Source organism: Pristiophorus japonicus, chromosome 16 (assembly GCF_044704955.1).
Source record: "Pristiophorus japonicus isolate sPriJap1 chromosome 16, sPriJap1.hap1, whole genome shotgun sequence".
Taxonomy (NCBI): domain Eukaryota; kingdom Metazoa; phylum Chordata; class Chondrichthyes; family Pristiophoridae; genus Pristiophorus; species Pristiophorus japonicus.
Window position 1 is genome coordinate 112,047,145 of NC_091992.1, and position 13,707 is coordinate 112,060,851.

General features: G+C 42.0%; 1 protein-coding gene across 1 annotated transcript in view; it reads right to left on the reverse strand.

The window, feature by feature from the left end:
- The window catches only part of slc38a10 (solute carrier family 38 member 10), a 128,903-nt gene that overhangs the window by 17,165 nt on the left and 98,031 nt on the right, over positions 1–13,707 (reverse strand). The window contains exons 12-14 of the mRNA XM_070857694.1: positions 9,391–9,546; positions 7,573–8,046; positions 4,858–4,995 (exon numbers count right to left, since the gene is read on the reverse strand). Of these exons, the coding sequence (XP_070713795.1) occupies positions 4,858–4,995; positions 7,573–8,046; positions 9,391–9,546 (768 nt within the window). The remainder of the gene's footprint in view (positions 1–4,857; positions 4,996–7,572; positions 8,047–9,390; positions 9,547–13,707) is intronic.

The following is a 13,707-nucleotide window of genomic DNA, read 5'->3' on the forward strand; positions in this document are numbered from 1 at the left end:
GGTGGATGAATTAACTGTGCAAATAGATGTTAACAAATATGATGTGATTGGGATTACGGAGACGTGGCTCCAGGATGATCAGGGCTGGGAACTCAACATTCAGGGGTATTCAACATTCAGGAAGGATAGAATAAAAGGAAAAGGAGGTGGGGTAGCATTGCTGGTTAAAGAGGAGATTAATGCAATAGTTAGGAAAGACATTAGCTTGGATGATGTGGAATCTATATGAGTAGAGCTGCAGAACACCAAAGGGCAAAAAACGTTAGTAGGAGTTGTGTACAGACCTCCAAACAGTAATAGGGATGTTGGGGAGGGCATCAAACAGGAAATTAGGGGTGCATGCAATAAAGGTGTAGCAGTTATAATGGGTGACTTTAATATGCACATAGATTGGGCTAGCCAAACTGGAAGCAATACGGTGGAGGAGGATTTCCTGGAGTGCATAAGGGATGGTTTTCTAGACCAATATGTTGAGGAACCAACTAGGGGGGAGGCCATCTTAGACTGGGTGTTGTGTAATGAGAGAGGATTAATTAGCAATCTCATTGTGCGAGGCCCCTTGGGGAAGAGTGACCATAATATGGTGGAATTCTGCATTAGGATGGAGAATGAAACAGTAATTTCAGAGACCATGGTCCAGAACTTAAAGAAGGGTAACTTTGAAGGTATGAGGCGTGAATTGGCTAGGATAGATTGGCGAATGATACTTAGGGGGTTGACTGTGGATGGGCAATGGCAGACATTTAGAGACCGCATGGATGAATTACAACAATTATACATTCCTGTCTGGCGTAAAAATAAAAAAGGGAAGGTGGCTCAACCGTGGCTATCTAGGGAAATCAGGGATAGTATTAAAGCCAAGGAAGTGGCATACAAATTGGCCAGAAATAGCAGCGAACCTGGGGACTGGGAGAAATTTAGAACTCAGCAGAGGAGGACAAAGGGTTTGATTAGGGCAGGGAAAATGGAGTACGAGAAGAAGCTTGCAGGGAACATTAAGGCGGATTGCAAAAGTTTCTATAGGTATGTAAAGAGAAAAAGGTTGGTGAAGTCAAACGTAGGTCCCCTGCAGTCAGAATCAGGGGAAGTCATAACGGGGAACAAAGAAATGGCAGACCAATTGAACAAGTACTTTGGTTCGGTATTCACTAAGGAGGATACAAACAACCTTCCGGATATAAAAGGGGTCAGAGGGTCTAGTAAGGAGGGGGAACTGAGGGAAATCTTTATTAGTCGGGAAATTGTGTTGGGGAAATTGATGGGATTGAAGGCCGATAAATCCCCAGGGCCTGATGGACTGCATCCCAGAGTACTTAAGGAGGTGGCCTTGGAAATAGCGGATGCATTGACAGTCATTTTCCAACATTCCATTGACTCTGGATCAGTTCCTATGGAGTGGAGGGTAGCCAATGTAACCCCACTTTTTAAAAAAGGAGGGAGAGAGAAAACAGGGAATTATAGACCGGTCAGCCTGACCTCAGTAGTGGGTAAAATGATGGAATCAATTATTAAGGATGTCATAGCAGTGCATCTGGAAAATGGTGACATGATAGGTCCAAGTCAGCATGGATTTGTGAAAGGGAAATCATGCTTGACAAATCTTCTGGAATTTTTTGAGGATGTTTCCAGTAAAGTGGACAAAGGAGAACCAGTTGATGTGGTATATTTGGACTTTCAGAAGGCTTTCGACAAGGTCCCACACAAGAGATTAATGTGCAAAGTTAAAGCACATGGGATTGGGGGTAGTGTGCTGACGTGGATTGAGAACTGGTTGTCAGACAGGAAGCAAAGAGTAGGAGTAAACGGGTACTTTTCAGAATGGCAGGCAGTGACTAGTGGAGTGCCGCAAGGTTCTGTGCTGGGGCCCCAGCTGTTTACATTGTACATTAATGATTTAGACGAGGGGATTAAATGCAGTATCTCCAAATTTGCGGATGATACTAAGTTGGGTGGCAGTGTGAGCTGCGAGGAGGATGCTATTAGGCTGCAGAGTGACTTGGATAGGTTAGGTGAGTGGGCAAATGCATGGCAGATGAAGTATAATGTGGATAAATGTGAGGTTATCCACTTTGGTGGTAAAAACAGAGAGACAGACTATTATCTGAATGGTGACAGATTAGGAAAAGGGAAGGTGCAACGAGACCTGGGTGTCATGGTACATCAGTCATTGAAGGTTAGCATGCAGGTACAGCAGGCGGTTAAGAAAGCAAATGGCATGTTGGCCTTCATAGCGAGGGGATTTGAATACAGGGGCAGGGAGGTGTTGCTACAGTTGTACAGGGCCTTGGTGAGGCCACACCTGGAGTATTGTGTACAGTTTTGGTCTCCTAACTTGAGGAAGGACATTCTTGCTATTGAGGGAGTGCAGCGAAGGTTCACCAGACTGATTCCCGGGATGGCGGGACTGACCTATCAAGAAAGATTGGATCAACTGGGCTTGTATTCACTGGAGTTCAGAAGAATGAGAGGGGACCTCATAGAAACGTTTAAAATTCTGACGGGTTTCGACAGGTTAGATGCAGAAAGAATGTTCCCAATGTTGGGGAAGTCCAGAACCAGGGGTCACAGTCTGAGGATAAGGGGTAAGCCATTTAGGACCGAGATGAGGAGAAACTTCTTCACCCAGAGAGTGGTGAACCTGTGGAATTCTCTACCACAGAAAGTAGTTGAGGCCAATTCACTAAATATATTCAAAAGGGAGTTAGATGAAGTCCTTACTACTCGGGGGATCAAGGGTTATGGCGAGAAAGCAGGAAGGGGGTACTGAAGTTTCATGTTCAGCCATGAACTCATTGAATGGCGGTGCAGGCTAGAAGGGCTGAATGGCCTGCTCCTGCACCTATTTTCTATGTTTCTATGTTTCTATGAACAGGAGTAGGCAATCAACCCCTGGTGCCTGTTCCACCATTCAATTCGATCATGGCTGATCTGCACCTCAACTCCATTTACCCATCTTTGCTCAATATCTCTTGATGCCTTTACCTAACAAAAATCTATCTATTCTAGTCTTGAAAGCTCCAATTATTTTAGCATCCACAGTCTTTTGCAGAAAAGAGTTTCAGATTTCTATTACCCTGTGTGGGGAAAAAAAGTGTTTCCTGATTTCACTCCTAAATGGCCAAGCTCTGATTCTGTCATCTTGTTCTTGATTTGCCCACCAGAGGAAATAGTTGCTCTCTACCCTATCAAATCCTTTAAACATGTTAAACACTGTGATCAGATCACCTCTCAACATTCTAAACTCAAGAGAATACAAGCCAAGTTTATGCAGCCAGTCATCATAATTTAACCTTTTAAGACCCAGTATAATTCTGGTGAATCTGCACTGCAACCCCTCCAAGGCCAATATCTTTCCTGAGGTGTGGTGCCCAAAACTGAATGTAGTACGCCAGAAGAGGTCTGACCAAAGTTCTATATAACCGAAGCATAACTTCCTTCCCTTTGTATTCCAGACCCTTCGACATAAAAGTCCCCCCTTTAGAGAATGTTACAGCAGCATTATTGTTTGAGTGATTTATTTGGGATGTTGAGGTAAAGATTATAATTTAATTCAAGGTCTATTAATGCAATGATGAGGAATTCACCAACATTTCAGGGTGGAGTACATGTTTGCCACTCAGCTAATTCTGGTGAGGTGATCGAATACACCATGTCAAGCCGTTGTAAGAAGTGGGGTCCAGCCCGTGATTCCCCATATGGTAATTTTTGCAGCAAGCAAACTTTAGATGTTGTTCTACATGAAGGACACACCATCTGACTGCAAGTTGCCTGCCCAGCTCTTAAACTGGAAAAGGTACATGGTATGGAGGGGGTGGAGAGCTAAAGCTGAATAGAGATAAATGATCCAAATGGGTGAGGTAATTCAATTAAATATGCAAATTCTGCTGAGTACAACCTAGGAACTGTAAAGCTTTCAGTTTCATTTCTTATTCTGATTTGTTGAGTTATGATTCATAAAGGGGGAAGCTATGTACTGCATTGATCAGCACTGCATATTCTGTTTATTGTGCAAGTAAAATTGCTACAGGCTAGTTTTTTTCCCCCAAGTCACTTAATTTTTTTTGCAACTACGAACTAAAGAAATGTATCCTTTTGATGTCATGAGAAAGCAGTTTTAACACAAGAGGAGCAGTGATGTTCCATTGGGTAAGTGGAACTGAGTCCACGGCCAGATCAGCCGTGATCTTGTTGGGTGGCGGAGCAGGCTCGAGGAGCTAGATGGCCTACTCCTGTTCCTAATTCTTATGTTCTTATTAATGTTGGGGAAGTCCAGAACCAGGGGTCACAATCTAAGGATAAGGGGTAAGCCATTTAGGACCGAGATGAGGAGAAACTTCTTTACCCAGAGAGTGGTGAACCTGTGAAATTCTCTACCACAGAAAGTTGTTGAGGCCAATTCACTAAATATATTCAAAAAGGAGTTAGATGTAGTCCTTACTATTAGGGGGATCAAGGGGTACGACGGGAAAGCAGGAATGGGGTACTGAAGTTGCATGTTCATCCATGAACTCATTGAATGGTGGTGCAGGCTCGAAGGGCCGAATGGCCTACTCCTGCACCTATTTTCTCTGTTTCTATTGATAACTACTTAAAAATTAAAAAGGGAGTGCGGGGGGGGGGGGGGGGTAATGAGAGTGAGAGAGAGGATATACAGAGGGCAAATGAGACCAAATTTATTGTACTTGTACCAAATAGACAGCAAATTATTTCGATACCTTAAAAAATGATAACCGTGCACACATTGAGGACGTGAGCCAATGAAATGCAGGTTAATGACTTAAAATAGTTTTTATTTAAACCAAAAACTTTCCAACATTAAGAGCTATACAGCACAATCCACTTTCTGTCACAACTCACCCTCCGCTACCTCAGCTGGATTTCCATCTTGTTTTTCTTCTAAAATTGAATCGTCACTGTTCCTCTCATCACGGACATGCGGTCGTGGCTCTTCAGCTGCAGCAACTTTTTCCAGAGATGGCAAATCCCTCTCGTTACCTTAATGATGGGGGGAGCGTGAAAACAAAACCATCAAACCGACTTCTTGATGTATAACTTAATTATCTACAAATGTCAAAAAAAATGGTAATGAATACAGCACTAGAACATGAATTTGGATAAAATATGTTTTTTTTACAAATATTACTTGCTTTGTTCAGTCAATTGCAGCAACGATTTTCTGACACTAGAGGGCTTCAATGTCCTTCATAAACTCAATGCAGTGCAACTGGATCTAAAACTGGTACGTATTTAGTGGATCATCATATTTTAGCCAATAGTCTGCAGCCCTCATTTTCTGTCAGTGGACAGCTCTTCTTTACAAATATTAGTGGCTCTCCTTTGTCGTGCTCACGAGTGAGTGGATAGGCATTTCATTGGCTCATGTCACCATTTCTGCCATCTCCAGCGAGATGCCACCACCAAACACATCTTTCCTTCCCCTCCCAGCATTCCAAAGGGAATGTTCCTTCTGCGACACCCTGGTCCACTCCTCAATCAACCCCAACACCGCCTCCCCTTCCCATGCAAGCGCAGGAGATGCAACACCTGCCCCTTTACCTCCTCCCTTCCCAATGTCCAGGATCCCAAACACTCCTTACAGGTTAAACTGTGATTTACTTGTATTTCTTTCAATTTAGAAAACTCTACTGGCTGTTAATGACGTGGTTTCCCTCTACACTGGGGAGACCAAACACAGATTGGGTGACCACCTCCATTCAGTCTACAAGCGTAACCTCGAGCTTCCGGTCACTTTAATTCTCCGCTCCATTCCCACTCTGACCTCTGCCTCCTACACTGTTCCAATGAAGCTCAACGTAAGCTCAAAGAACAGTATCTCATCTTTCGATTCGGCACTTTACAGCTTTCTGGACTCAACATGGAGATCAACAATTTCAGATCATAACCTCTGCCCCTATTTTTTCCAGACAGCAGCTGTTGATGATTCTGCTATTACCATTTACACCTCCTCTAGATCCATCTTTTGTTTCTTTACTTGCCCCATTACTATCTCCTTTTGCTTCGCACCATCATCCCTTTTGTCGTTTAATCTCTCCTGCCTTCCACCCTATCAAGGACCTTCCCTTTTGTTCGTTCCTCCTCTCCTCCCTCTCCCTGCCCTTGCCCTTGCTTAAAAATTTGTTACATCTCTAACTTTTTCCAGTTCTGATGAAAGGTCATCAACCTGAAACGTTAACTCTTATTCTCTCCACAGATGCTGCCTGACCTGCTGAATATTTCCAGCATTTTGTGTTTTGTTTTCAGAGGATAGGCTGTTTTATAAGCGGGATCAGTTAAGTGTCGACACCAAGCACCTCCTCTGGCACCCAGCAGAGCCAGAGATGTCTCCCTACCTGTGAGGAACTGGCATGGTGCCTGCTCTCAGAACGTGTTTTTGCTGAAATGCAATTTTTAAAGAATGAGATAGCGTAGAATTTTTCAGTGGAATATGAGGGTAAAATGGAAATTGCAGAGAATGTTTCTGTGCAGTTTGACTGCTGAATTACTAAAGATCCACTTATCCAATGAAGATGAAAATTGAGACATACAATAGGCACAACACAGACGTCAGACTCAACATGTGCCTAATGCAAGAAATATTATAAAGAGGATACAAGATCTCCTTGCACCACTAAATGGTAGAGAACAGTATTGCTGCTATACCCTTTTAACAGATTAACATCACAATACTTACGCTGCATAATCTGTAATAAGTATTCTCTCCCCAACTTCAGTTTCTGCCCCTGACCACAGAGAGATTAATCAGGCCTTATTAAAGGATGCAGCTTTGCTGATGTTAGCTGCAGAGCAGAAATTTAAATCAGCATAATTAAGATATAAAACCATTTCTGCCAACAGGTCAACTGATACTAAAATACCTTTGGCCAAAAAAAACACCAGCCGTCATTCCAAGGAAATGTCTAATTTCTGCAGGAAATAATTAGATGAATGGATTAATTCGATTAACACAGTCCAAATAGGAACACTGAAGGCCAACAGACAGGCTGTCTGCAATTTTTTACAGATACTAGTTGATCTCCCATGGCTTTGCATAAAGGGTAGTTAAGACTAAGTGCAGTATTCAGATCAAGCAGAGTTACAAGTCAGGGAAATAATTGGACCATAGCAGGGGAGAGGAAAGGGGTAGGACCAGTAGTTAAAAGCACAATCATTGCCAAGTCCCCTACCATCAACATCAGGGGGTGGGGGAGGTTGGTCACCATTGATCAGCAGCTGAACTAGACCAGCCATATCAACATTGTGGCTAAAGCAGCAGAAGTGCTTGTGTGCTCTATGACAAGTGGCTCACCTCTTGTCTCCTCCAAGCCTATTCACCATCTACAAGGCTCAGGTTAAGAGTGTGATGGAATGCTCACCGCTCACCTGGAAGGATGCAGCCACAACAAAAGAAGCTTGGCAGCAGTCAAGGGAAAGCAGTTCACTTGATCGATGCCCCTGCCACACGACTCGTTGTCCGCGCCCCACCACTACTGGTGCAATGTGGCTGCAGTATGCACAGGATCCACTGCAGCAACTCACCAAGGTTATAGATGGATCCAACCAGATACAGCTTACCATTATCAAGCTCTTTGTTCTTCATGCTTTCTACAATCCCTTCTGGATTATGAATCACTGAATCATCATCTCCAGGAACTTTGCCATGTCTATCCTTCAACTTTCGCGGATGCAAGTCTACTCCTGGTTGAGGCACTGCACCTTGAATGTTCATCTCGGGTTCCCTTTTGGCTGGCTGTTCCTTTTGATTTGAATCAATCTTTGGAGCATTTCCAGCATTGTTGATATTGTTTTCAATCTCTTTTCTCTGTTCTTTTAATCCAGGCTTAACCATCTCTTCCTCTTTTGAGTCTTTCACACCTTTTTCATTAAAATTGATTTTCAGCTCTTTTCCATCATTTGCCTGCTCAGCGTTCATTGCTGGAAGCTTCTTCTCATTTGATTCATCACCATCCTTTCCTTCATCTACAACAACTTCATCATGTGGGATAGGTGGTTCGTGCCGATGAGCCTCTCCCACTGGATGAACAACTCCTGCAAATAAAGATGGAAAAAAAAAGCGAGATGCAAAATCCAAAGTCTTCTTCGGCAAACTACAATGGCACCTGTGATTTTTTTTAAAAAGTCAACTGTTACTTAATTATAACTTTAAAAAATGCATTTTTTTATCTTCCATTTTGGAAGTTCTTCACCATTCTCCAGTTCCTCTCATCAGACCACTCCCATCTGACAGACATTGCAGTTATAAGTTATGAGTTACAATGGCTGTACAATCATGATTTATAAAAAAATTATACCATGTTGCGGCGTTTCTACTCTCTTTCATGTGAAATGCAGCTGTAGTTTGCCAATCAATTCTACATAGCCAAAACAGTTGCAGTGGACTCGAAAGCAAGGTGACTAGTCGCTTTTATTCTACATAATGTTCATCAGGTAGTTCACAGAGTAAGTCTCGTTAATGTAGCTGACTATCTCGAGTTGATCAACCCAGTAAGCTGGTCAGCTTATGATATTGCTCAAGGGATCAATAACCAGCCAACCAGTGGCCTGGGAGCCAAATGTGAGGTCAGACGGCGGATAGGCCTCAGGATAAAATGTGAATGCATTTTCAAAAGTTGGTGGTTACATTTTATGGTTCAGTTGAAATACGTTATGCTGAAGAAAAAATAACCAGCTGATAACTTTGAGAAATATACTGAGCTATATGATCAGTTTACTTTCCCCTTTCTTCCATTGGTAGACTTTTCTTGCTCCTCTCGTACACTTAGTAAATGCTCATTGGTGGGTATCTACTGGTTTGCTCGTTATTGATTCACCTAATGACATCAATCTGCATTTCTAGTTAACTACTGTTAATTCCTTATCTCATTAAAATATTAAATGGCATTTTGTTTTAAAAAAGGCCCATTTGTGATTCACTAAAATGTCAATAAACATTAAGCGGACCTTTGATTTATACAAGACATTTTCTTTCACTGGGTTATAAGCTTGTTCTCAAGTAATATCTTTAAGCTGGTCTAATTTTTTTAATTGAGTACCAATGCATAGTGGGATGTGTATCTGTATCTGCAATCTCGCCAAGACTCTGAATAAGCTTTCTGTTAAAGCTTGGAACTCAGCAAGTTCCTGGAAAAGGGAAAACTGGAGAGAAAATGATCCCTGGGCCACTTTTACAAACCTCCAAGGGCTAGCTTGCGCAACACTGATAGGGGAGCAAGGACAAACAGAGGCTGCCTTGCTGGTCAAGACAGAACTGGAGGAACTAAGAATTTGTACTGATGTCAGGAGTAAAACGACCAAGTTGTCAGGTGTCTATAAACAACAAAATCTTCAGTTGCCATTCAAAATTAACTCCCAAACAGCAACACCATGCCGTACCTTGGTCAGGACGATCCAGCTGCACTTCCTCGCCTTTGTCATTCCTTCCTTCAGGTGGATCTATTGGGACCTTTATCTGAGGTTGTTCTATGACATCCTTCTCTAACTTTGGACGATCTCGAGCGTCACCAGCTTCTTTAAGCACGATGTTTTGAGCTAAAAACACACAGATTAATGTCCTATTAACATGAATGTTAAGAACTCAACTAGAAACTTAAACAGCTATTAATACAGAACTGACCAGTGTAAGATCTTTATTTAGCAAGGAGGTACTGTACTTTTAGCTGGCGAATTGAACAAATCTAGGCAATGCTTAGATAAATGGCATTGTTTTTACATTACATCATAATTCAACTTTCCCTCTATTTGCACCAGCATAATTATATTCAATGCACTCCGCAGACTGACTTCTATAGAAGTGACCCCAGAGAACTCTTGACTCTTTAAAACTTCATGTTCAGATTATTACTAGAAAGTTTGGTTGGCTATTTTTGCAAACCCAAATCAATGTTTGCTTTATAAAGGTGTGCATGCTTTGCACTGATCTCTACAAAGTGACTAGTTCAGCCACAGTAAAGTTCTATTTGTGCTCCACCTGCTTTCAGTTAACTTGTCTGAGCTGAGTTTGCAGTCTTTATTGAGTTTAACTCTGATAGGTCCAGACATAGCAGTGCTAAAACATCAAGACACTAAGACCGAGACTGCTCAAATGAATACATTCTGTACAACAGAATCAGGACCATTAATAGAGGCTGAAAGGCACGTTTGATTATAAAATGAAATGGTGTTCTTAAAAACTGCAATATATTTACTTGATAGATGAACGATTTAGTCTCTTAAAATCTACTGCTTTTAGAAAGGACAGTTCCTAAAATGATCAATAGGTGGCATTGTACACCACTACAAGTATGGGAGCACAGAAAATTGTACCTGAAATACAACATCTGGGACCAATTCGTTGTCATATTTAACTCTATTGGAGTCCCAGATGTTCTTTGCAGCCGAAAATGTGCCTAAATATTTTGGTAAATTTATACTACTGAATATTTAAAACCGAATTAGATGATGTTCAAATCTACAAAACTTATTTTAGATATAACATTGTAGCTTTATGCTCCTATATCTGTCCTGCATGAAATCCGTTTAAAAATGCTGTTCTAATTTATGCCAACCTGTTTTCTGAAACACAACCTCAATATCAATGTTACTTTGACTGGTTGACAATCAGATTTTTTCCAATCAGATTGGAGGACAAATGGAGGTCTAATTCCGGACGGTTTATTCTCCCATAAGCATCACAGACCACATGTGTAGCATAAACCAGGCTAATGGACCATGGCACAAATGAGAATTCGTGAGTTCATTGCATTTCTGATGGTTTCAGGGACAGGTTTTGCTATTTACTAAGTCTATCCTTGCCCTTCCAGCATGGATTTTGGATCCAATATTCTACCAGGGATAAGAATAGCAAAACCATATCAATTGTGACCCTCCTATGACCTGTGTATATAATCCTTTTAATAATGAAGTTAGCACAGTGAAGAAAAAACACAATAGTTTCCAGTTTATTCTAAAAATACTGCAAATGATGATCTCTATGTCGTACATTGTTCTGCTCTGCAAGAAAGTCACTTGTTAGCAGGAAAATGCGACCCTTTAACCAGCTGTTCGGAGAGAGGACTGTCCTGCCTATTTCCTCTTGCTGACAAGATGATTTAATCATAAACAGGAACATCACTTTTGAGGAATCATGGCAGGAACCTGCATCATACCTTGTGCACTGGCCAATTACGGCTTTGCTATCCAAATCCACTTTCTAATACTGGAATTAGAAAATTACTCCTGCAGATGTTCTATTTGAAGAGTCAGTCCAGTAGCATTATACACTGAACGGATTATTTTTAATTAATGGTGTGGGGTCATGATTTGAACTACACAGCACCAAAGATTTAGAAATTAAAGTGCTAGGCCCAGTTTCTAACATGTTAGTCGTGTCCAGAAGTGTAAGTGTGTACGAAGGAGCTGATTTCTAATAAATAAAAAGTTTTTCAGATAATTGATCAACCAGATCTTAAGCAGGACAAAACCCTTAATTTTAGAATTATTGATACAAGCACAGTATGAAACTGTAGTAATGGGCAGATTACAAAACTAACAATTTGACTGAGTATCAGTAGGCATTTATCTTGTGAGTCCTACCTTCGGAAACCATTTGAATTTCATAAGCAGCATCACACAGGTCCTTAAACAGCCACATATCACTATAATCTTAGAACAAATTAAACAAATATTTCTTTACTAGTAGCTATAGCATGATATACAGGAATTTCTATACTTGAATAAAGGACCTCATGATTAAAGCGGTCAGCAATTACTCCTGTGCTTTTGACAGCTCCTTCACCCTGTTACAATACAGAACATGCATTGGAGCTATATTCAGTGTTGGTGTGGGATTAGAGAACAGTGCTCCAATCTCATTGAAAGGGCAAACATTTCCAATTCGAAGGCTTGGGAAAGTTAGCAGTCATTAGTGAATTAACCCATGGGGAGGAATGCAGAAAATTTCTGTATCTAAATAATACAAATTGATTCAGAGAATTCTTTCATTTAAGAAACTTCACTTTTGTTTCTCTGCATTCCTCTTATTCAGCTATTTTATGTATTTAACACTTCAGCGGATGATAAAAAATGTAGACAAGTCAGAAAGCTGAAATTTAGAGCCCAAATTTGGCCAGGAGTTGCTGTTTTTTTTTGAGCAACTTGATTTTTCTGGAGTATCTTAAAAATCCCCATTCTGCACATTTAATTTGTGCCAGTGTAAGTGAGTCAGTTAGGATCTTTTTTGTTTTTTCCCCAAAAGGGGGTGTTACCAGCCACCTATGCCTGTTTTGGCCATTTAAGCCAGTTTGGACAGCTGATAGTTGCTCCAAACTAACTTAGGCCAGCGTATGTGGCCACTTATGGCCGCACAGAAAATGCTTGCGGAGAGTTAAGAAATCAGCGCAGGTAGCCTCCAAATGATAGTGTTATGATAGGAATGCTATTTTTTTTAATCCCAAGCAGTGAGACTGGACAGGGTGTCGGTGCTATCAGCCTGATTAAACCGAGTATGGGGTTTTTACAAGAATAAAAATGATCTTGTAATAAAGGCTGAAGTATAGGGGCCACTTAAGCAAGGGGAGGTTTTTCTTTGTAAATAAGACATCAAGAGCACCAACGCTCTCGCCTCATGGATACGTGTGCGGCATCACACCACATTGGATTTTGACTACTGCAGCATCAAAGAATTGCCCCGACTAGGGTTTAGAAATTTAAAGTGTTAGACTTAACAAAAAAAAGCATGTCAAAATGTAAACTTAAATTTTGGTGTTCAGCATTGCGTAGTGTGACTCTGATAATTAGTAATATTTTAGAATTTATGCAGTAGTGGGTGGTGGGTGAGCTGTAAGATACTGCAGATAGGGAATTTTTTAGTAAAGATAGCTAAATATTAAAGTACTGGAACATATTTGAAGATCCTTTCTCTCTTCCCCTCCCCCCTTATCAAAACTCTCCTGCCCCCCACCAACCTGTTTCTTGTAGCCCTCAGCGCAGAAAGGCAGCGGCCGGCCACTCGGCCCGGGATAGAGGCGGGACGCATGGGTCCCACGCTGCAGGCATCATCACTGTCATGGGAGGAGCTACTGCACATGCACGAACGCTCTACTGCGCATGCGGACAGCTGCCGGCACTGTTTTCGGTTCCCCCCCCCCCACTCCACGAGAAACGCCGCGCCAGGACCCGGGACACACAGCAGAGCAGCCAGAATCGGGAGTGCGCGCCGGAAAAAGGGGTGGGGGAAATTTGGGCCCATAAATTCAGTATTTAGTAGATTCGCTGAATCCCCCACATCCATACCCTGGGGGTCACCATTGACCAGAAACTGGACCAGCCACATAAATACTGTGGCTACAAGAGCAGGTCAGAGGCTGGGTATTCTGCAGCGAGTGTCTCAGCTCCTGACTCGCCAAAGCCTTTCCACCATCTACAAGGCACAAGTCAGGAGTATGATGGAATACTCCCCACTTGCCTGGATGAGTGCAGCTCCAACAACTTTCAAGAAGCTCGACACCACCCAGGACAAAGCAAGCTGCTGATTGGCACTCCATCCACCACCTTAAAACATTCACTCCCACAACCGGTGCACCATGGCTGCAGTATGTAAGTGTACCATCTACAAGACCATGCTTCTTCAGCAGCACCTCACAAATGCACGACCTCTCCCACTTCGAAGCACAAGGGCGGCAGGCGCATGGGAACACCATCACCAGCAAGGTC